Raw genomic sequence first — 25,074 nt, 5'->3', positions numbered from 1 at the left:
GTCTCTGCAGTTGGAAAAGAGAATAAGTTAGAGAAAGCCTAGAGAAGGCAATGATCTCAGATGGAGACGGATGGTGGAGAGGCTATTGATGTAATTGCCAAACATGTACTTACCTACCATATGCTTAGCACAAGGCCAATATGATGTATAAAGTAGATTTTTATAACAGAAATGACGGCTGCTCACCAAAACTTGGTTTCTTTCCTTTCTGGGCTCACAGCTAGACAGCATTTTCCAGACTCCCTTGCAGTTAGTTGTGATCAAAGTATTAAAGAGAAAAAAACCCTACTAAGACAAAAATTGAGCTCTGGGTGGAAAACACACTGCATACTTAGTAGAAGGAAAGCTTTTCTTAGCACTTAGCTTTGAAAAGGGACAAACTTTGAAGAGCACCTACTAAGTATACAGAGCACAGAATGAGATGCTTTTCACACGGGTACATGGAAAAGAAATATATTTGGGCAAAGAGGAAGGAAAATGCAGTGTCTGATGTTTTCAGTCACTGAAGTCTATCACACAGTGAAGAATGCCTGATATAAATGACTGGAATCCAGTCAAAACATTTTTACAAGGTATAACTAGAATGAATTGTATTTTAAAAATTGTCTTATTGAGATATAATTCACACCCCATATAATTCACCCATTCAACATGTGCAATGCAATGTTTTTAGTATATTCACAAAACTGTGCAACCATTGCCACAATCTAATTTTAGAACATTTTCATTCCCCCTTGTATACCCACTCATTAATTCCCTTTCCCTCACTACCCGTCCCCTCAGCCCTAAGCAACCACTCATCTACTCTTGGTCACGACAAACTTGCCTATTCAGAACATTTCATATAAATGAAATCATACAATATGTGATTTATTTTGTGATTGGCTTCTTTCACTTAGCACAGTGTTTTTGAGGTTCATCTATGTCGTAGCATGTATCGGTACTCCATTACTTTTTATTGCTGGATGACATTCTATTGTGTGTATTTACCACATTTTGTTTATCCATTTATTTGTTGTTGCACATTTGGGTTGTTTCCACTTTTGGCCGTTGTGAATAATGTTACTATGAATATTTGTGCACAAATTCCCTATGTTTTCATTTCTCTTGGGTATATACTCCTAGGAGTAGAATTGATCGGTCATATGGTAACTCTGTTTAATCATTTGAAGAACTACCAGATTGTTTTCCAAAGTGGCTCCACCATTTTACATTCCCATCAGCAATGTAGGAGTTTTCCACTTTTCCCACGTCTTTGCCAACCCCTGTTATTATCTGACTTTTTTGATTATAGCCATCTTAGTGAGTGTGAAGTAGTTTCTCATTGTGGTTTTGATTTGTATTTCCCTAATGAAATGATATTGAATATATTTTCCTGAATATACTTTGCTTATTGGCTACTTGTAGATGTTCTTTGGAAAAAGGCTTATCAAATCCTTTGTTCATCTTTAAAGTGGGTATTACTGAGTTGTAATTTTATTTTATATTATTTATTTTTTAAAATAATTTTTATTTATTAATTTTTGGCTGCATTGGGTCTTTGTTGCCGTGCACGGGCTTTCTCTAGTTGTGGTGAGCAAGGGCTACTCTTTTTTGAGGTGCGCGGGCTTCTCATTGTGGTGGCTTCTCTTGTTGAGGAGCACAGGCTCTAGGCGCATGGGCTTCAGTAGTTGTGGCATGTGGGCTCAGTAGTTGTGGTGCACAGGCTTCGTTGCTCCACGGCATGTGGGATCTTCTTGGACCAGGGCTCGAACCCGTGTCCCCTGCATTGGCAGGCAGATTCTTAACCACTGTGCCACCAGGGAAGTCCCTGAGTTGTAATTTTTTAAAATATATATTCCAGATACCAGTTCCTTACCAGATGTATAATTATAAAATATTTTCTCCCATTCTGTGCATTGTCTTTTCACTTTCTTGGACTGTGTCCTTTGAAGCACAAAAGCTTTTAGTTTTGATGAAGTCCAATTTATTTATTATTTCTTTTGTCATTTGTGCTTTTGCTGTTGTATCTAAGAATCCATAGCCTAACTAGAGATCATGAAGAGTTACTCCTATGTTTTAAGATTTTTATAGTTTCATCTCTTACATTTAAGTCTTTGATCCATTTTGAGTTAATTTTTGTATATGGTGTGAGATTTTGGGGGGGTGGTGTCCGATTTACCCTTTTTCCCGTGGAATTTCAATTGTTCTAAATCCGTTTGTTGAGAAGACCACCCCTTCCCTCATGTAATTGTTTTGGCAAGCTTGTTGAAAATCATTTGCGCCTAAATGAGAGGGTTTATTTCCGGACTCTCAATTCTATTCAATTGATCTCTATCTGGTGACAATGAGTACTAGCAAGTAATTAAGCGATTTGGAACTCTTTGCTCAAAACTGCTCTTAACTGATTCTTACACTTTTAGGCAATCCATCATTGTTTGTTTAATTTCAGAGCAAACCTTCCGAAAGTGGTAAATGAAAAACTGTTCCAAAAAAATTAAAGCGAATTAAAATAAATTGTTTGAGAAGGTTCTAAAAAAGTTCAAAACATCCTGGGGTGTGGTAATATTTGAGTGAGAAATAACTGGCCTAGTTTACTCGCTCTATTGTTAGTTAGAACGTCTCTCCCTTTCTCCTCAGGGATGGGCACTCTCAAAGATCATTATCCATAAAGTGGAGGAAGGCAGAATTTCCACTGCCATCACTGGTTTTCTCTCCTCTGGCCAAGTGTTGCGACGTCTCTAAAAGCCATAGAAAATTCTGTAATCTCTAGAATTTTTCAACCGCCTTCCCAGAATGAGATTTGTTTACTACCAAAGCTGAGAAGGAGAAGCGCACACCTGGCCATCGCAGGTGCCCGCTCGCCCGAGAGCGTCGCCCAGGCCTTAGGAAAGCCAAGGTCCCGTTCGCACCTGCTCGCCGAAGGCGCTAGAGCCCCTGGCAGCTCAGGCTCCCCACCTGCGTCTAAGCCTTTCCCTCGCAACGCGCCCCTGGGCCTCGTTTAAAGGGCACCGCGGGTGCAGAGTTGCAATGATGCCGTCCTCTTGGGCGCTCGGGCGGCAGGTCGGAGGCCCCCGGGTCCCGCTCGCTGCGCGGTGGCGCCGGCGGAGGCGGTGGCGCGGAATCGCGGGCCGCTCAGAGGCTGTGGGGCCGGGCGGGCGGCGCTGGATGGGACGGGGCGGGGCCAGCGGGCCCCACCCTCGCCTGGGCGCGGCTTGCGGGTCGGCGGGCAGCCAGGCGGGCGGCTGCAGACTCGAAGAGAGCCGGAGGCGTGGACGTCGACCCCGGAGGACTCGGCGGCCGGCGCGGGGCGGCGGGTGTGCGGGCCGCGCGGCTTCCGTCGGCGGCGCCGCTCCGGGCCTCGGCCATGCCCTCGCCGTGGAGAGAAGTGCCCCTGGAGAGCCTCCTGGGTAAGCCGAGGCCGCCCGCCGCGCATTCGCCGGTCCGCTCCCCCGGCCCTGCCCGGAGCCGCGGTGCTCGGCCGGGTTGGCTGAGCTCCCGGAGGGAGGAACGCGCGCTCGGTGCCCGGAATAGAAATGCTTATCGTCCCCTGGCAACTTCTGCTGCTGGAGGAATTGAGAGAGAGCGAGCCCCCACGCCACCCTGGTGTTGCGCCCAAGGGGCCCGACTTCTTCACCTGTCGGCCTTGAACCGCGAAGCTGGTACCAACCCCGAGTCCCCTCACCGTGATCTTTAAGTTTAACTGAATAAATTTCAGCACCGAACTTTACCTTTCAGAAGGAAAGGGGCACCCGTTTCCCCCGGTAGCTGTAGGTGAGCAGTCAGCGCGGTGGCTGCCGCCTGGGTTGACCCCTCACAAGTGACCTTGGGTAGTGGCTGCACATTTGAGCATTTGGCGGGAAACGTCGAACTCGAGTCCCGTGTGCTCACTTAGCAGCTTTGCAGAAAGTCCCAAGAACAATTATTGTTGTAATATTGTCCGAGTTGTATGGTTGAAATCAGAATTCCCAGACAAACGTTTAGGAGATTGCTAGCATCTCGCTGTTCACGATGAAGGGGAGGGGTGCCTTCCTAAGAACTTGATTTTCTGGGAGCTGGTAATGCTCTAATGCTCGGGCTGGGGGGCGGGGCTCATTTTTTGGCCTAGTCTGTATCTCACAAGTACACGATGTAAAGCGAATTACATTCAGTGAGTACCTAGGGTGCTAGGTACTGTGTGTACTTTATCTTTTTAAATCTTAATAGCTTTGCGAGGTGGTTAAAAGTACTGCTTTCGGTGGTTAAGGATGGTTTGGAACCGGACCGCTCGGTTTTGAGTTCACTCTGCCATTTGCCACTTTTGTGACCTTAGGCAATTACTTAACTTTCTGAGTCTAAGGAGTTTTTGTTGTTTGATTTTGCATTTGTAAGAGGGGAGTAGAAATAGTCTCAATTTCGTAGAATGAGGAAGAAGAGAGAAGATTGGGGTGAATACTTAGCACAGAGCCTAGCACATGGTAACTGCCCACTGGTTAATTATCATCATTGTAGAAGATTACACAGTCAGTAGTTGGCAGCTGTGAAAGTAACGTCAAATCTGGGTTTTCCACTACCCTACACTGTCTCCTAGGGTTAGGTTTAAAATAGTCTGCTCACAAGAAAATGATTATTACCTAACTAACGTGCCTTTGCTGTAGTCTGGAGTGGGAGGAAGGAGTTCTGCCGTTTGTTGCTCTTTTTGATTTTCACGCTATTTCTCATTAAAGAAGGGTCGATTTAGTTAAGGAAATTTTATCAATCAGGGTCCTGACAGGAAACCAGATTTAACCTAGATGGTCCAAATGAAGAGCCTTTAATAAAGGGACTACCTACCTACGGGAGGTATGAACGAGGTTAAAGGGACAAGCAAGGGATGTTGAGCCATTCTCATTCTGGGCCTGACGGGAAAGGGGAGGAATTCTGTTACTGGAACCCAGATAAGGCCAGGGTCATGAAGGAGGGCGGCCAGCGGGAGCAGTTTTAGTGGCGGGAAGGGCTACTGTTTGAAACAATGAGAAAGTTACACTTTCTCTCTCTCTTAAAAACTTTTTTTTCCCCTAGGATATGTTTCTTGGTCTCTCTGCGATGGCCTGGGACCGATGATCTATTACTTTCCCCTGCAAACACTAGAACTCACTGGGCTTGAAGCTTTTGCCATAGCATTTCTTTCTCCATTATTCCTCACAATTACTCCTGTCTGGAAATTGGTTCACAAGAAGTGGATGGTAGCCCTGTTGCGGATAATTACCGTTGGTAAGATTTAAAAGTGATTCCTTAAGTTTTTTGTGTTTTTTTTTAAAGTTAAAAAGCAAGTGAAAACATGTAGACTGTTCTTTTTTTTTAAAATTAATTTATTTATTTATGGCTGTGTTGGGTCTTCGTTTCTGTGCGAGGGCTTTCTCTGGTTGTGGCAAGTGGGGGCCACTCTTCATCGCGGTGCGCGGGCCTCTCACTATCGCGCCTCTCTTGTCGTGGAGCACAGGCTCCAGACGCGCAGGCTCAGTAATTGTGGCTCACGGGCCTGGTTGCTCCGCGGCATGTGGGATCTTCCCAGACCAGGGCTCGAACCCGTGTCCCCTGCATTGGCAGGCAGATTCTCAACGACTGCGCCACCAGGGAAGCCCCTGTTCTTTGAATGCTAAATGATTAAATAAAAGATTTCTCTTTCTCTTACTACTACCATGAAGAGTTTTAGTAGAATTGGAAGTCTAGACCAAGAGTCAGCATGTTTACATTTTTAACTTTTCTGTCAGATTGGAAGAGCTTAAGGATCTCTGAGATGAAGAGGGGAAAGATACCTTGGAGAACAGCTTAACTCTTGAACATATTTTTGTTCTTTTTTCCAACTATGACACAAAACTCCGAAGCCATTAAAAAGTTGTTAAATGATACTGCCTAAAAATATGAAAATTATGCATGATGAACACCGTATGAAGCAAAGGCAATCAACAGATTAGGACAGCTATTGCAGCTCTTCCAGTCAGAGGGCTAATTTCATTAATATATGGAGTTCTTACAAATCAATAATAAAAAAAGGGCCAATAGTTCAATAGAAGAGAAAGCAAAGGATATGATCAGTTTACTGGAAAGGAAATATAACTGGTTCTTAAAAAGATACTAAAATGTATAGAATACAAATCATACACACACACACACACATATATTCATAGACAGTCTCACATATCAGGTTGGCAAAGAACAAACTCTGACAACACTGTTGCAAGCGTGGGAAAGCAGGCACTTAACGCATTGCTGGCGGAGCTGTAAATTGTCACAACTTCTGCAAAGGATCGGTTAACATTGTTTATCAAAAGGACAAATATGTATCTTTCACTCAGCAATCCCACTTCTGGGAGTATATCCTATAGATAAACTCACATATGTGTAAAATGATAAAAATAAAAGGTTCTTTAATCATTGCAGCAATGTTTATAATAATAATGTTAGAAATAACCTATATGTCATCTAAATGGGATAGGTTAGGTTAAATAAGTTATGGTTATGAAACTTGGAGTACTATAGAATACTATGCAGCTATATTAAAGAATGAGAACATTTATGTAAGGAAATGGAATGTTCTTCAAAATATGTTGTTAAGTGGGAAAAAAGAAGCGCTAAACAGTATGTGCAGAATACTAGCATTTGTGTAAAATAGGTTAGATGAAAATATATTTAATAATTAATTGGACATGCATTAAATAGGTCTAGAAGTATTTTTTAAAAACCTGATACCATTTTAGTTGCTTCCAAGGTGAAAAATTTGGTACCTAGACACAGGTATGAAAGGGAAACTTTGCACTGTATACCTTTTGTAGCTTTTGAATTCTGAATTTCAGTACGTTACATTGCCAAAACCCAGCAATTAGAAAATGTACACCTACTATCACAAACACTTGAGGTTATTAACATTAGTAAATATTGAGAGACCTTGGAGAAGTACTGGTAGTAAAAAAAAAGGTGAGGTGAGGTCATGGAGAAAAGGTTTTAAAAAACAAAAACACCAGACTCCAGTCTGGTGGAATCTGTAGCTGAAAAGTCTGCCTGTCTTGCCCTTGTGCTATAACACAGTTAGTTTCTCTGAGTTTTCCAAGTGGCATTTGTTCCTGAGCCACGCTGTAGGAACAGTCACTTGACTTTTTTCAGAAACAGTGACAGGAATCACTAGGGAATTGCCTTCTGTTTTTCCGTGCATCAGTCCCTGAAGAAGGCAGAACGTGGTTAGTGAGTGTAGTGAGTTATGTGGTTACCCACAAAGGTCTAGAGCTCAGAAGTAGCAGCGGTAAAGACCACTGGAAAATGCATCCTTTTAAAAGATGATGTCTATAGGAATGAAATAACCATGAAATTTTCAGCTCTGGAAATAATAGAAATGAAACTTTCTTCTTTTTGAGTATATATAGTAACTGAGTTAAACTGGCCTTGGCTTACAGAATCCTTCTATGAATGAATATGGCCCCATCACACTCCTTGGTTGGCTTTATGAGAGGGATCTCCTCAGTGGCCCTTTTTTGTTGCCTTTGCTCAATGCTGCCTGTGGCAGCTTTACCTACAAAGCCACCCACCGAACAGTTACTGGGACAGTTTTTTATTTTTGAGTCCAGTTCTGGCCCAGGAACTTCTGGAGGCTATAATGTAATAGTAAATAACTTTGGTGGAGAGTATGGTATTTGAGATGCTTCTTGTTGCTCCCCTTTCATCTGCTTCCTCCCTGAAAACCCATCACCTTGAGTAGAGGTAGAATTGTATTTGAGAAAGGGGAGTGGGTAGGAAAGTGACTCAGAGTTGAGGATGAAGAAACCAGTTTTTGTCAGTTGCTCTTCCAGGTAGCCATTGAGCTTTGTTGATGCTAAAGAGAGGCTGAAGTAAGCCATGATTTGCCTTAAAACTCCCTTTTCAGATTCTTCTTAAGGAAGCAAAACAACTTTGTTTTTACAGAGTCCTAAGGCATTCTTACATAACTACAAAGAAGATCTGAGTGTTCTGTGCTATCTCATCACTGACACCTCAGATATTTTAGGTTGATTATTATGTAGTTAACTATTAAACTATTTCATACTACCAGTGATTTAGGTTATTTTTGACCTTAAATACCTTGACCCACTAAAATGGCTACAATCAAAAATATAGACAATAAGTGTTGACAAGGATATGAAGAAATTGAAACCCTCACACATTGCTGGTGGAAATGTAAAATGGTGCAGCTGATTTGGAGAACAGTTTGGCAGTTCCTCAATATGTTGAACATGGTTGTCATATGACTCAACACCTCCCACTCCTTGGTATAGACCCAAGAAAAATGGAAACATATGTTCACCTAAGACCTGGTACACAAATGTTCATAACAGCATTATTCATAGTAGCCAAAAAGTAGAAACAACCCAAATGCCCATCAGCTGATGAATGGATAAACAAAAGGCAGTGTATCCATGCCGTGGGACATTATTTAGCCATAAAAAGGAATGAAGCACTGATACATGGTACTACATGCATGGACCTTTTTTAAAAAAAGATTTTATTGAAGTTTAATTGGTTTACAGTGTCATGTTAGTTTCAGGTATACAGCACAGTGATTCAGTTTTATATATAATATAATATATTTTTCAGATTCTTTTTCCCTATAGGTTATTACAAAATACTGAGAATAGTTCCCTGTGCTATACAGTAGGTCCTTGTTGGTTATCTATTTTATATATAGCAGTGTGTATATGTTAATCCCAACCTCCTAATTGTCCTTTCCCCCCCTTACTTTTCTCATTGGTAACCATAAGTTTGTTTTCTCTGTCTGTGAATCTCTTTCTCTTTTGCAAATAAGTTCATTTGTATCTTTTTATTTTTTTTGTAAGAGTCCACATATAAGTGATATCATATGATATTTGTCTTTCTCTGTTTGGCTTACTTCACTTAGTATGATAGTCTCTAGGCCCATCAACATGGATGAACCTCGAAAACATTATGCTAAGTGAAAAAAAACCAGTCACAGAAGGCTGCATATTTTATGATTTCATTTATATGAAATGTCCAGAATAGGAAAAATCCATACAGATAGGAAGTAGATAAGTGATTGCCGGGGGCTGGGGGTCGGGGTTGGGGGGAAGAAGAAGAAAGGGAGTGACTGCTAATGGGTACAGTTTTCTTCCTGGGGTGATGAAAATGTTCTGGAATTAGATAGTGGTAAGAGTTGCACAACTTTGTGAATGTATTAAGAACCATTGAATCATACACTTTAACAGAGTGAATTTATGGTATGAATGCTATCTCAATAAAAATTTTCAAAAAGATTTATGCACGCAGATAATTATATATTAACTCTATCCTCCCGAGTGTAACCTTGGTACCAGACACAGCAGTTATCAAATGCAGATCATCGAATACCAATGCGTGATTGCCAGAAACGTTCAGCTCTCCTTAATCTACAGGCAGCACAGCCTCCTTCCAGGCTCAAAATGCCAAACTTCGGCTCGTGGTTCTCGTGCTCCGTCTGTCTTCCTCACTGGTAGTGCAAGTCGTGACGTGATGAACAGGAAGTGGTTTGCAAAGGTATGGTTCATATCTTGTGCCTACAGACAAACAAATGTGGTCAGTTACCAAAGGGAAGGTTGGGACCAGGAGTTGCAAGATATAGTATTTACCTTGCATAAGGCCTTGTAGAAGTCTCACTTTTCTCCTTTTCACAAAGTCGGGATGTGAATATTTGCCATCAGTCTCAATAATGTTGTGAGAATGAAGGCATTATAACAAGTTGCCTAGGTAACGGGCTATACAAAGGCTAAGTCACGTGCCAACAAGGCTAAGTCATGTAGATTACCAACCAGACTACCTCATATACTCCTTCTATGACACTGTGAAATTCACAATGGACATAGTACATTGAAACCACATAAAAAGTTGCTAAAAATACTTCTGTCCTTACAGGTACTTCAGAATCTGGGGATTCATTTTAGGACAGATTCTTCTTGTTGTTCTCCGCATTTGGTACACTTCACTGAACCCAGTCTGGACTTATCAGATGTCCAACAGAGTGATACGGACATTAAGTACCATCACCACACTTGATCGCATTTACACAGGTAAGTGTAGGCCCAGTTTATTTAGGGATTTTCCCTCTTGCACAGTTTACTTACCTTTCTTATCTGAATGTAACACATCTTGGAAAGATAAAACTAGTCTTTCTGCACTCTATCTCCGTTTCTACTTTTTCTCCCTCTGCAAGAGTAGCCGGCACAGGTAGTGGACGGTTATCTAGGCAGAAAGCACCTTTTCCTCGCCAGCATAGAGGGTGACCATAGCAATCCGTCTCTGGCTTGTCTCAGCGTGGAGTGCGAGAGTAGACCCAGGCCTCATACTCCCTGCTGGCTTTCAGCTCTGTCTTCCTCCTCTTTCCCTCTGGACAGGACTTTCCAGGACGAGGGCGGTGGGAACTGCATGGGTTTGTTTGGGTTTTTTTGGTTTGTTTGTTTTTTGCTTTTGTTCCCGCCCCACCCCGGGCCCAGGTCTGAAGATATTTAAGCTCCAAATATGAAATTTAAAAAGAAAGGAAATCCTACATATTCATACCACCTTTCAGATCACCTCTCTGGAGCTGACAAACAGACTTGGACATTTGCTTCACATGCTAACTCGAGACTCTTCTGAAAAGAAGGGAGAAGTGTTACTAGATTCTACATAACTTGCTCCTGGCTTTGTGTGTAACTCTCAGTGAGTCGCTGTTCTTTTGTAAATACAAGGAGAAATCTCACAGATTAATGGAAGTTTAGAGGGTTTGGTTCACCATGAACAAAGGACTTGTATAATTCCCCCTTGGCCCCAATTTTGGCATGAAGTGGGGTTAGTGAGAACAAGGGAACATCATGCACGTAAATTGGTCGAGGGACGTTGATATTAATTAGAACATTTAGAACTCGGTCTAGTGCCCTAATATATGTTTTATATTTCATAAATCGCTAACGTGACGTAGAAACTCAGGCAGCACATTTCACAGGTACAGCCTGATAAGGATCTGGATTCAGGGTATCGCTTACATTTCCCGACTGGAGTTTTCTTCTTTCTCACCTCTGTTTTAAATTTATGTGACCCAGTTGTTGGTCCCTTCCTGTTCCTGGCACTGTGCCCCATTTACAAAACTTGACTTCTCACCAGCTTCCCCAGGATATCTGATCATCCCAGGCATTTTTGGGGGTAGCTTTATTGAAGATTTGCTGGGTCTTGGGGGAGGTTCACCCACCATAGTATGCAGCAGTGTTAATCGGCAAATTCAGCTTAGGCGTCTCTGTTCTCCAAAGACTGTCTCCTAACCTCCAGGTCCTGGCCTCCTTCCGTCTTCACATCTTCTCTCCCTCATCCCTATAGCTTTCAGCTCTGCTTCTCCTTCCTTTCACTCCTTTATTGGCAGAATGGCTTTCTTCCTCTTTGTGAAATCGGGCTGTCACCCTCACAGGCAGACCCGAAGTTTTCTTTCTATCCTGGAGAGGGCTTCTCAGTGTCATGAAGCATCTACCCAGCAGGCTCTCTGTTCCTACAAAGAAATTCTACTGCCAGCGTTTTCTCCAGTTGTTACGTTTCTGTATGTGAAGTCATTAATGCAACAAACTGAGACCTCGTGGTTAAACAGTCCCGGGAAGTATAGTATAGTCAAGTACACAGGTGCTGCCTAAGCTCTCTTTACCAGCTGTATGATCTTGGGCAAGTTACTTGCTTCCTCTGGGCCTCAGTTTTTTAATCTGTGAAATGGGATTAGTAATAGAGCCTACCTCGTAAAATGGTTGTGAAGATTAAATTAGTTCATGTAAAGGACTGGGCATAGGGCCTGGCCCATGGTAACTGCTCAGGCAATGCACTGTTGTCACTCCGGGGACACAGAGGGTTAGACGAGAGCCCTGTGCTTTTTTTTTTTTTTTTAATTCAGTATTTATATTTATTACACATGCTAAATTGTTTGTTGAGACCTCAGAATGGGAGATACTATGAGGGGAGTAAAGATGAGAAGGGGTGAGAGAAAAGGAGAGGGGTATACACAAATGAGTTCTAGGGAGGGATTAAATGAATACTGTCCACTGACATCATCAAAACTGGGGAAGTTTTGCCACATTAGCACATTCCCTTCCTTTATTGTTATTTTTTTTTAATGTATATTAAACTTATCCAGTGAAACCATCCAAAGACATACAAAGAAGAGTAATTATTTTGCCCTATCCTCAGGGCTTTTTTTTTTTTAAACATCTTTATTAGAGTATAATTGCTTTACACTGGTGTGTCAGTTTCTGCTTTATAACAAAGTGAATCAGCTATACATATACATATGTCCCCATATCTCTTCCCTCTTGCATCTCCCTCCCTCCCACCCTCCCTGTCCCACCCCTCTAGGTGGTCACAAAGCACCAAGCTGATGAGAGCCCTTTTCTTTTGGGGAGAAGCAGCCTGGTATTCTGAAAGTGTTCCACTCAAGGTGGACTGCATTTGTTCCCTGAACATACCTTTCACTTTTCGTACATATATTTTAGCTCATACTGTTAATTTCACTTTAAAGAAGTAAATAAATTTCTGCATTTTCAGTTGTCAAATTCCAAAATGATTTGTTCCCCCTAAATCGTTCCCAATCTAGCCTGCCTGAAATAACCTCTCCCACTGACTATGTCCCAGCACATTCTACTTTGGATTGGGTCTCATCTCCTCTTCTGAAGTAAGGTCCTTGAAGCCAGGTACCATTCTGTTAAATATAGAGGGTAGATTTCCATGTAGCTGATCCTTTTCCATTTTTCATTCTAGATGGTGCCTGCTGTAGACCTGCAGGGAAGAAGTCTGGTGAGGCAGCCAGGGTGATGGCTTCTAGACCGAACTGGTTGTTGGCAGGGGCTGCCTTTGGCAGTCTCATGTTCCTTACCCGCTGGATTTTTGGAGAAGTCTCTCTTGTTTCCAGATGGGCAGTGAGTGGGCATCCCCATCCAGGGCCAGATCCTAACCCATTTGGGTGAGTTTGGGTTTGGAAGCAATCCAGAAATTGGCTGGTATTGTTGAAGAAATTCCTCCTCTGTGTGAGCAGCTAGATCTGCACCAGCCAGATGTTTCGTGTTCCTCTTTCCCTAGATGTCAGAAACATTGCAGGACGTTACTGCAGTAGGACAGTACTGGATCTACTCTGGAGATGACGGAGCTGGAGGGGTATTTGCCCCAGTGCTGAGGGATTGCTGGGAGGTAGATGAGGGAGGACTGAGGATAGTGCATGGCTAAGTGAGAGGTCCTGGGAGCTCCTGCATGGGCACACTGAGGAACTCCTGCCAAGAAGAGCGTTCTCGGTGGCAGGGAAAGCATGGCATTCCTCCAGATCCCCCTATTACAGTTATGGGCACTGGGTAGGACGAGACCAGAGGGCCTTGATGAAAGACCGGGTTGGCAGCAAGGCAGACAGCTTTAATCTCTGCAAAGGAGGGAGGCCTGGGGGAGCTCTGCATCCTCTGTACTTTGGGACTTGTTCCAGCCGTGGGGCTCCCAGGGAGTTAGCAGTCTTGAGCTTAAGTGCTGGTTCCTGTGCTTGGTCCTCACTGACCCTCTCTCTACTCTTCCTGACACCTCTTTTCTCCCATGGCCAGGTCCAGCCTTTCAAGTAAAAAGATGGGAGGAACCCTTAAAACTTCTGCCTCAGATATCTGTTTTCTCCTAAAACGCTGAAATTCCCACATATGGAGACACACTGGCTCTTTCCCCAGAGGATGTCTGGGCACATCCCACAGTTGTCTCACATGCAGTGTGTCCAAGTCTGGCTCAGTAGTTTTCACTACCCAGACATGTCCTTCCTCCTCCGGGCCTTGGTTTACTCTATCTATCCCTCTACCGTCTAAGCTGGAAACCAGGAGTCGTCTTAGAATTGTGTGTCTTCCTCATTTTCTGCATCTCACTTGGTATTAAGTCCAGTCGATTCTACTACTTCCCTTAAAGCATCTGTCCCTCCCTCCCTATCCCCCACCATATCTCCTTAGTGGATCCTCCCATCTTTCATCAGGCTACTGCTCTGGTCTTCTAATGGCCTCTCTGCAGTGTGGCCATCTCCACACTGAGAGTGAGATCTCTAAAATGCACACCTGACTCCATCACTCTTTTGCTTAAAACCTTTCAGCAGTTTTTCTCCCCCAAACCAGGTCATATGAGACAGGATCTGCACCCTCACCCTCACTTAATTTTTTAAAGATGCTCCCTGCCTTATCCCCATGCTTCACCTGGGCTGAAATCACTTTCAGTTCCCTAGACGTGCCAGATTGTCCCAGTCCTCCATCTGCATGTACGTGCTCTTCCCTGTGTCTGGGCTACCTTCTCTGCCTTGATGTCTTGGCAAGCTCTTACTCACCCTTCAAAACCCAGGTCATGCATCTCCTCTGTGAAGTCTTCTCTGATTATCCCACAGACTACCTTGAATGCCCATCCCACCCCCACCTCCTTGTACATCTCTTATTATTATTCTGTATTACAAATTGTTTATACTACAGTTATTTTATGTCCTTCATCCTTTCTAGACGCTAAACTCTTTGAGGGCCAGGAATGGGAAAAGGAACTAATACTTATGAGTTCCTCTGTGTCCGGCCCTGAGCTAGGAAGTGTACATATGTGATCTCATCCAGAGTCTATATCTTTTTGATCTTGGATGCTCTGGCATATTGGGGAGGAGGGGAGAGAAGGAAGAAAGGCACAGAAGAAGAGAGGGGGAGGGAAGGAGTTTATTCTTATGTGTTAAAGCTTCATGTCCAAAGCTCCCATGAAAACAAGCATAAGACGTGCGGAAGAGCAACAGGAGAACTGGACCAGGAATCCGAGGCCAGTCTTGAGAGCTGGAGTCCTGGTTGGCTGACAGCAATTCACCATTCAGCTTTGGACCAGTCGCCTGACATCCCTGGCCTTGTTTTGCTCACCTTTAAAATGAGGGTTTCCATTTTATGATTTTGTATGCTGGAGTGACACATTGAAGATGGAGATGCAACGCCTGAGAACAGCATTTCCCAAATTGTGTTGTGTGGAACACTGGTTTCTTGAGATGTTACTGGGTAATCTGAGACAAAAAACAAGCAAAACCCAAACCTCTTTTAGATCAAGTAGGTTTTGGAAACACTGTACTTCATCTTCCCTTGTGATTCACAAGGCAAATTAGCATCACAGAGACTCTTGGGAGTTTCTCCAACTTACTCGAACATGGAATTCCTTTCTTAGGACACCTATCAACACATCATAAAATTGATGTTTCTCAGAACCCCGTCTGAGAAATGTTGCATTAGATCATCATCACCTATGACCGTCATAGTAGGAATTGCTCTCTCAAATTCTCTAGATTCTACTTAAGGGAATGGGTCATAAATCTGTTTTGATGGGCTGAAGATGTGGGAGATGGGAGGAAGGTGAGAGACAGGCGCAGATGGTGCTGAGGGGACTTTGGGAAACCAGAGGATCAGTGCAGACCACAGAGCCTGGGAGGATGAGGGAGCAGGACACGGTCTTAGCCTCATGTTCCAACTTCCCATTAGCCCACCCCAGCACTCCCAACCCCAAAACTCTCCCTCTTCTGTGCTGTTTTCTACCTTCTAATATCCTGTGTTATTTTCTAACTGTGTTTATTGTCTGGCCCTCTCCCCCACTGGAATGTGAGCGCATGAAGGAAAGGGATCTTTGTTCACTGACGCATCCCAAGCCCCTAGAACAGAGCCTGGCACACAGTAGGTCCTCATAAACATTTGTCGTTGACTTGGGGATAGACAATGATCAACAGTGTCCTCGCCAGCCTCTTCTCTCTTCTGTAGACCCAGGACCACTCTTAACCTTAGAAGGTGGGGATAGGCAGGAGAGCGGCTGAGAGCCTCACTCCAGAGCTGGAGGGGCTTTTTTGGATTCTTAGTCCTATGTGGGCGACTGTGTACAATCTGTGGCAGGTTTCTTAGTGCTCTTTCCCCCAGTGTCCTCCCCTGCAAAATGGGGATAATTATTGCATTTACCTACAGACTTGTGAGTGTTAGATGAGCTAATGTATGTAAAAATCTTCAAACAGTGCCTGGTATGTATTAAGTACTATGTTTTTTAGTTTATTTATATTATAGCTGTTTCACTGAGTGCCATGTTGTAGCTTTTATTGCTGCTGGATTTTCCCCTAAAGTTTAAATTCTTTTTTTTTCCTCCTCCTCCAAGTTTTTGCCAAAGTAGCAAAAGAATGAAATAGTTTGTGGTTGTTCTTAAAAACACACAACTATTAATTATTTACCAAACTCACATCAGTCCCAGGAAGGCAGAGACTATTGATAAAAGCAGTATTGAGGTTGAGAAAAGAATGAAAAGAGGCACACTAAATAGAAACTATTCCCAGTGTCTTTTTCTTTTTATCTTTGGCAGAGTCATTTAAAATGTCACGTGGCCAATATGAACTATAATTTAATAATCTGAGAAAACTCAATTTCTGTGTTTACACTGACCATGAAAGACTGCAGGTATCGTTTATCTCAAGTCAGAGGTGCTTTTATGTCAATGTTCTGAATGTATATAATATTGGTTCCCAGTGGGCTTTCATTATCTCATTGGTTGTTTCACACTCATATTATCTCTTGGATGTGCCTAGAGGTAGGAGATACATATCTGTTTTATATCTGGGACAATGGAGTAGTAACAATGTCAGATGTCCTATAACGTGTCATTTTTTTTTACAGAGGTGCAGTTCTGCTGGGCTTGGCGAGTGGATTGATGCTTTCGCCTTGTTCATGGTTTCCTGGTTCCAGTTTAACCTGGTGGATGACAGGTGTGTGGTTTCCCTACAGAAGTGCTTCGTTGTCCAATTTACTTGCAATTGTCCAACTTACTCCATGTGCCCCTGGAGCGGAAGGAGATGACCATACAACATGTGCTGTTGCCCGGTGGGATAGTCTCACCAAGTGCAGCCACTAAAACCCAGATGTCACCACGGTTACCAGTGGCTACTGGTTCCAGGTCCCTGCTTCCTCCTCCTTCACTTTCCCTCTCCTCCTTAGCTGTCTTATCCCCTGACTGGGCTGACATACTCTCCCTCGCCTCCTAAATGACTTATCCAGGCACAGATGTCAGGAACAGTTGTGTTTTTTTTTTTTAAATTTTATTTATTTATTTATTTATTTATGGCTGTGTTGGGTCTTCGTTTCTGTGCGAGGGTTTCCTCTAGTTGTGGCAAGTGAGGGCCACTCTTCACCGCCGGTGCGCTGGCCTCTCACTATCGCGGCCTCTCCCGTTGTGGAGCACAGGCTCCAGACGCGCAGGCTCAGTAATTGTGGCTCACGGGCCTAGTTGCTCCGCGGCAGGTGGGATCTTCCCAGACCAGGGCTCGAACCCGTGTCCCCTGCATTGGCAGGCAGATTCTCAACCACTGCGCCACCAGGGAAGCCCGGAACAGTTTTATTGACAGTCTGAGGAGATGGAGGGTCAGACATTGCCACTTTGCCAGACCTCTTCCCGTCTCCAAGAGCATCTGTTTTCAGGAATACCTTCCTTTGGGACACCACAATGAAGCTCAATTTCCCTTTCTCTTTTGTGTGTACCAGTTTTGGCCCTCACTCCTCTACCCAGCCTTGGGGTCCATGTTTGCTTATTCAAAGGCTTGGACCCTCTCTGCCCATTCACACCCTTCAGGAATATAGAATATCAATGAAGACTATCATATTTCTGGAGCAATCTACTTATTTCTATGATTATGACCATTTCATTACTGTGACTGAAACTGAATTATGCCACTCTGCTCCCTTTCCCTTAAAAGGCAGGAATGGTGAGAGTCAGTTTTAGTGTTAAGTAAAAAAATTCCCGCTCTGTGACAGGGCAAATACTATGTTTGGTTTCTGTGAGGAGAGATGTCCTTATACATTTTAATTAAGCAGGTGATGCAGAGTTTTGTACTAGAGGCTGGGCGTGGGTTTGTGAGACTACACGTAACAGTAATGGAAGATGAGGGTTAAATAACCTCGTAGGTACGTTTCTGTGCACCCTCAGTGCCATCATCCTTGCATGAAGACGTGTATGTCATCCAAATACGCTACTTAATTCCTGAGGTTAACGAGGTCCTCATCCTCCTGGAGCTGTGTGAGCAAACAGTTGCGGTCATGTTCAGCTGTTTTTACTTGCTTGTGTATTTTCGGGTAGACATTCCATATGGGGATGCTTGTGTGAATATAATGTAGGAGTAACCTTTCTTCTCATCAGAGAAATGCCTCCTGAGATTCCGCACAAAAATGGCCAGGGAACTTTGTAAACGTGGAGTGTGCAGTGAGCATATATAGCTTCTTAATCTCTATGCAATTAGGAAAATGAACATGAAATACATTGAAAGTTGTGCAGCATTTATATCATGCCTTTTCTTATGGAATAGGAGCAAAAGGCTTATTGGGCAGGTAATTAGCAGCTTCATTTCAAACATGGGAAAACTGAGGTCCACAGAAACATAAACTTAAAGAACAGAAAAGCTGTGAACTTGTTGTTTTATGCTTATGCTTATTTCCCCAGATAAGTAAACATAGCCTCCAGAGTTAAACCTAATTTAGTTTGACTGTCTCTCTGAAGTGTGAAATAAAAGGCCCTAGGGGCAAGCAGATTTAGGGCTTCTAATGGGCTGTTTGCAGTAGAGAGGAAAGCAGGGCCGTAATTCGTGAGCTCCGTCTCCCTCTCTGATGGTCTGCTCACCTGAATTCAGTAGCTCACAATTATCTAGAGATGGTGCCCACTTTTTTTTTTTTTTTTTTTTTTTTTTTTTGGTGCCCACTTTTCACTGTGATTCGTCTCTGGAAAACACCTCATAAAGCAGAATGCAGAAAAAGAAATCATATTTTTTCATTGTACAGTTAAAGTCCCAGCTGGGTGCCAGTATGAAATTAATTATGGCAGTGACCAATAGAATTTCCCAAATGCAAAGATACAGGAACTTTAGATCTTGATGGCAATTAAATTAGTAAAATCAAAGTTCTATTTAAAAAGGCATAAATGTACTAAATGCACTGATAGGACCCCAGTGTACTATACAGTGTATTTACAGTTTTATTATATGAGAAACTTGATCTATTAAAAGTGAACATGTTAGTTACAATAAATATCATTGGAATATTCAATTACCATGAATTCTGCTTGGTGTCTTAGATGTTGTAAAGATCTGGGGGGGATTATTTGGGAGGACTGTCTCAAACAAAAAATAGTTAAGCTGTATAGTTAAGAGAAAAAGGTAAAGTAACGGTGTATCATGTGCTACCACTGGTGTACAAAGAGGGAAATGCACACACATGGACTTTTCTTCCTGTGCACAGACTATCTCTGGGAGTATGCAGAAGAAAATGCTAACACTGTTGGCCTTCACTAGGGGAACTAATAGGTGACAGGGGACAGAGGGACTCTTTTTTTACCTTTCAGAGTTTGGATTGAATTTATAATCCATTTAAAAGTACAATTTTAGGGGCTTCCCTGGTGGCGCAGTGGTTAAGAATCCACCTGCCAATGCAGGGGACGTGGGTTTGAGCCCTGGTCGGGGAAGATCCCACATGCCACGGAGCAACTAAGCCCGTGCACCACAACTACTGAGCCTGCGCTCTAGAGCCCGCAAGCCACAACTACTGAAGCCCACACGCCTAGAGCCCATGCTTCACAACGAGAGAAGCCACCGCAATGAGAAGCCCGCGCACCGCAACGAAGAGTAGCCCCCGCTCGCCGCAACTAGAGAAAGCCCGCGCGCAGCAACGAAGACCCAACGCAGCCAAAAAATAAATAAATAAAATAAATTAAAAAAAATAAAAGTACAATTTTAATGGATTTAAAAATATGTAGCCTGTTTAAAAATAGAAACTAAATTAAAAATGAAAGTGGTAACAGTCGAGGGAAATTTGAAGAGATGTTTTCTTTCCCTTCAGGTAATTCTTTGTAGTAAGACAGACACAACAAAGTCATTTTGATATCTTTAGATTAAAATATCAAACTAGGGCTCATTCTTTTGAAAAATAGTCATTATAAGCTGGTAAACAGGAAAAATTCTCTCTCCCTAATAATCAAATAAATGAAAATCAAAATATGCTATGACTTAATCATTAATTTGGTAAAGATTTTTAAAAAGAAATGCTTTTGGCAGGGTTCAAAAGGCTCACCTTTTGGACTTCTGGCAGAGTTTCTGGAGGAAGTGAGAACTGGTATAACCTCCCGGGAAGGCAGTTGACCACAAGTACTGACTCTTTAAAATGCTTTTGCCTCTTGACATAGTAGTTGTACGTCTAAGAATATTTTTAAGAATTATTTTAAGAAAATAATCAGAGGTGTAATAAGAGATTAATTGACAAAGAAAGATGTTCCTCACAGTGTCAGAAGCTTCCTAAATGGCCAAGAATAGGAAAATGGTTGCTTATTTTTGTGTGTATTTATGCAGTGCAAGAGTGTACGTACATAAACATGTTTTAGAAGAAAAACATTAATAACATGAAAAAAATGTTCTTGGTATAATGTCCCACAAAAAGCAGAATACAATCCTCAATATGTGGTACGATTCCATTTATGTAAAAATACTTCTGCATATACACAGAAAAAGACATAGGGGAAATACATAGGAGTATTAGCTGGGATCATCGCATCTCAGTCCTAGGCGATCCTCAATTGCTTGTTCACAGTTCTGTATTTTTAAAATTTCTGCAGTGAATAGGCATTATGTTTGTTCATTTCAAAATGAAAAAAAACTTTTATCATTAAAATAATTGTTGTTGGATCTAAGATTTTGAAGGTCTAACTATGGAGTTAAAATCTGTGGGTTGTTTTTGAAGTGGGGAGGAATAGGCAGTCACATGGCATTGTCCTGTGATGGTGCAAGTAGAACTTACTGACGGGTGAGCGCCATGGGGCACTAAGAAGCTGGCTGGATCCTCTTCTCGGGGTTTTTGCCGCAAGCAGTAAGGAGGCTGCTGTAGACATACTTGAAGGGTGGCTCACTGTTATAAAACATTGACTGAAATGTCCAATGTCTAGAGGATGTCATATTCTCTGCAAAAGTGTTATATTGATGGCTCCAAAATGGGGTGCTGTAAGTCCCTGCTGTGCTGCTGTCTCAAAGCGGATTTCATAGGACTATGGAGAAATGTTATATTCCCTCAGATTTGGCTCAACGAATTAGCAAACATTTACTAAGTGCCTGCTGTGGACCAGGCAGATTGCACAGCCCCCACCACCTCCGAGGCTGTTGTGTGAATGAATGAACTGCCTGCAGAACTGTAAAGCAGTGAGTCTGCAAATGCAGTCTCAGTCACAGCTTCTTTGGGGGCTATGGGGTTGGTAAAGTCAACTTATATATTGTGGGACGAGGGGCAGCATTTAAACTCCTTTAGAAAGTTTCTTAACAAAAATGTTCTACAAACATGACTCTGCATGCTTTCTAATGCCCTAGATCTGGCTGGTTAAATTAAATTAACAAATTTTTGGTATTACAGGTAATTTCCTTTTTTTTTTTTTTTTTCCAGTTTTTGCTATAAGGATCTTAACACAAATAACCTAAAAATGCCTTCTTCTCTCCTGCTGTTCTTCCTGAAGAAATAGCACTGGACTGAGATTTACTGGACCCACATTCCACCTCCAGTTGTGCAAGTAACTAGCTGCATGACCTTGAGCAAAGCATGTTAACCTTGCAAAGACCTTAGTTTCTCACCAGTCTAGAAATTGAACCAGAATGCCCCTAAGGTCCCTTCTGGCTCTAAATAGCTATAAATCGGTCGTCCTATAAGCTTATTATTCCTCTTTTTTTTTTTTTTTTTAAGAAAATGGAGGAGACTATTACGACTTTCCTGTCTGATTGTTTTTCTTTCTCTCTCTCACAAACAGGAGCGACCTCGGCTCTGGGTCTCCTTTACCTGCCCACGTGGGCAGCCGCTCTCTCTGGCTGTGTGCTCGCCCTCTTCACGGCGTCCATGTGACCTCAAGTGCTTGGACACCTTATCAGCTCAGGGTCAGGCCCTGGGAAAGCCATGACCACTGCCATGGTATTTTATCTTCTAGAAATATTTTTCTGTGCAGGGTGCACAGCTTTTAAATTTGTCCCAGGAGGTGTGTACGCTAGAGAAAGATTTGATGTTCTTTTGGGTGAGTACATGTGAAAGGTCTGGATTCAAGTAACTACTCAAAAATTCCCTTCAGGGCTGACTAGGATTTAGCACTTTACATGACTGATTAAGATACATAGGATGATCTTGCCTTTCTTATTGAAAGAGACTCTTTTGGTTAAAAAAAAAAAAAACCTGGAGAAATGTCTAAATTAGTATTTAAAAAGAAATTTCTTAATTCATTAATGAGTTTCAGTAATATTTATTACTGCAAAGGCCTTGGAAGTGAATAGCTGTGAAAAAAACAAGTTTAATCCATAATAAGGTATAAAAGAGGTCCCCGTAACCCCATATTATATGATATGTAAGGAAAAAATATGAGCATGGTGTGTACATTGCTATTTTGGTGGTAGGCTTGTAAATATATATAGGAAGTGTGATTTTTTTTGGTTCCCCTGAATTTTATGTATGGTTTTTATTTACCCTCTTTTTACCAAAAGATTTTTTCATGTGTGAATTTTAGTGTAAATGGTAAATTCTCAAATCATAGAGTACATATCTTCCATTTCAGTGGTTATGAACTTATGTACCAAAATTAAAATATCATAAACTTAGTTCAGTTTAATATTTTAGAAATTGTCTTCTGGCAATAGTGAAATTACTGATGTGTACCAAGCAGACACAGATCAGATATTGCTTGTCGTTTTAGTTTAAGTAAAACATGTCCAGAGCCTCCAGGATAAAATCTTTGAAAAACTGAGGAGACAAAACATGTTAATAGGGGATTCAGTTCTTGTTTGTTCAGACATTTTTCCATTTGTTCATTTATTCATTAAAAATTATTTTGCACCTACTATGGTCCAGACACAGTGCCAGGTGTAGGGGATTTAAGAGACATAGGGTCCTACCCACCTGGAGCTTCCGTGTAGTGGGGGAGATACCACACATCAGATTAGACAGATTCTTAGGGGGTTACAGCTGGGGTAAGTGCTGCACAAAAGTCTGGGCTTCTACTTATGTTCGTCTGCAGTTCCCCCTTGTGCCCTTGGAATATATCCAAATCGCCCTGTACATTTTCACATAAACTTTCCTCCTCTATGAGCTAGACATCTGTCAGGACAGGCTGATTTGGAAGAGGTATTTTTCAATTATGTGAGATATTTTTAAAAACTTTTGAGGATTTGCTATTTCTGGTGGGACATCCAGGCTGTCAGCTGACCAGAGACATACGTTGCTGCATTTCCTCTGCGATAGTCTCGGCTTTGCGAACTTTGTATTTCTTCTGATTTCTTTCAGGTGTGTGTACTCTCTCCTGCTCTATCTTCCTATCCAATGCCCTGCTTTTTTCTTACTCCAGCTTGTTTGGGGGTCTGCCACGTGGAGCAAACGAATGAAAGTAAGAGCCATGCTAAGCATATATTTCTTTCTTTAGAATGTTATGAATGAAAGGTGTTTTGAGTTCCTTCTCGCTACTTATGGAATTGCAGAAATCGTGCTTTATTCCAGCTTCAAACAACTAAGAATTCTTTTTAGTAAGGGTGACGTTATGTCGATAAGGCCACAAAAACTAAGGAACATTAGTAATGTTCAGAGTAGCTTTGAATAATGATTGAAAAGAATCTGTATTAGATCAGAAACTAGATATAAATGTATTGTCTAGGTTTCTCCTGCTATTTCCTGGAAATTCCTATTTCTCCTGGAAATTGCACATAAATTTTTTTTTTTTTTTAGCCTTCCACCTAAGCATAACTTTTACTTGACATTCTCTAATTTATATATTGTTCAATCATACCTCTGTTTCCATTCTCATTATATACAACGTTAGAAGTATGTAGACTTCATGTGTAAGCTACATTGGAATGCACCCCAGTTAAGCTCATCTTTCTTGGCCCAGTGTGAATTCCAGTGTGCATCCTCTGTGTGGACCCACAATCCAGGCCAGAACTGTTGCCACAAACACTGCCGTATTAAGAACCTACAAATCCTCCTCTTCTGTTCCTCAACTCGGTCGGTGCCTGTGGTCCCTTCAGTGGAGAAGACTGAGTCCCTAAGGCAGTCCAGAAGGCTGCTTTCTCTTCTCCCCACCCTTCCCTGCATGACCAACAGTCAGTGACCGACACTATCACCAACCTAACAACTAGGAAACACTCAGGAAATTCAAAGTAACCCCTCATCAGAAAAAGTTTGGGGTTTTTTAATGTAAAGCATAATTTCTAGAACCCTACCTGATTTCTTATGATCATCCTAATTATCAAAAGTAAAACTGGAGTAATTACTTAGGTACTGAGATAACTCAATAACTGATTTTTCAGGATATGTCTATTTAAATGAAATCAAGGCTCCTGGAATTTACCATTAGAAGGATTTTTTGGATTAGAATGTAATATATTCATCTTTCTTTTTTTAACAGGGACAGTGATGCTAATTATTGGGCTGAATATGCTATTTGGTCCCAAGAAAAGCCTTGATTTTCATCTTCAAACAAAAAACAGTCCTAAAATGCTTTTCAGAGAGAGTGGAAAATACATGAAACTTTGTGAGTATAATTTTGCTTCCTTTTTAAAAGCATTTTATTATCATATATGGCCTTTATTATGTTGAGGTTCCTGGACTTCAGACTATACTACAAAACTACAGTAATCAAGACAGTATGGAACCGGCACACACACAAAAATATAGATCAATGGAACAGGATAGAAAGCCCGGAGATAAACCCATGCACATATGGTCACCTTATCTTTGATAAAGGAGGCAAGAGTATCTGATGGAGAAAAGACAACCTCTTCAATAAGTGGTGCTGGGAAAACTGGACAGCTACATGTAAAAGAATGAAATTAGAACACTTCCTAACACCATATACAAAAATAAATTCAAAATGGATTAAAGACCTAAATGTAAGGCCAGACATTATAAAACTCTTAGAGGAAAACATAGGCAGAACACTGTATGACATAAATCACAGCAAGATCCTTTTTTTTTTTTTTTAAATTAATTAATTAATTTATATTTATTTTTGGCTGTGTTGGGTCTTCGTTTCTGTGCGAGGGCTTTCTCCAGTTGCAGCGAGTGGGGGCCACTCTAAATCGCG

The 25,074-nt window shown here is 42.0% G+C and overlaps 1 protein-coding gene across 1 annotated transcript in view; it reads left to right on the top strand.

Moving 5' to 3' along the window:
* Window positions 1–3,213: 3,213 nt before the first annotated feature.
* Window positions 3,214–25,074, top strand: part of CWH43 (cell wall biogenesis 43 C-terminal homolog) — a 152,575-nt gene continuing 130,714 nt past the window's right edge. The window contains 10 exon segments of the mRNA XM_082462517.1: window positions 3,214–3,389; window positions 5,020–5,211; window positions 9,375–9,469; window positions 9,476–9,495; window positions 9,871–10,025; window positions 12,721–12,922; window positions 16,626–16,714; window positions 21,769–21,857; window positions 21,861–22,026; window positions 24,397–24,522. Of these exon segments, the coding sequence (XP_082318643.1) occupies window positions 3,347–3,389; window positions 5,020–5,211; window positions 9,375–9,469; window positions 9,476–9,495; window positions 9,871–10,025; window positions 12,721–12,922; window positions 16,626–16,714; window positions 21,769–21,857; window positions 21,861–22,026; window positions 24,397–24,522 (1,177 nt within the window). The 5' untranslated portion in view covers window positions 3,214–3,346.

This window comes from Balaenoptera physalus (genome assembly GCF_965194825.1).
Source record: "Balaenoptera physalus genome assembly, chromosome: 5".
Classification (NCBI taxonomy): domain Eukaryota; kingdom Metazoa; phylum Chordata; class Mammalia; order Artiodactyla; family Balaenopteridae; genus Balaenoptera; species Balaenoptera physalus.
This window is presented reverse-complemented; position numbering and strand designations above follow the sequence as displayed.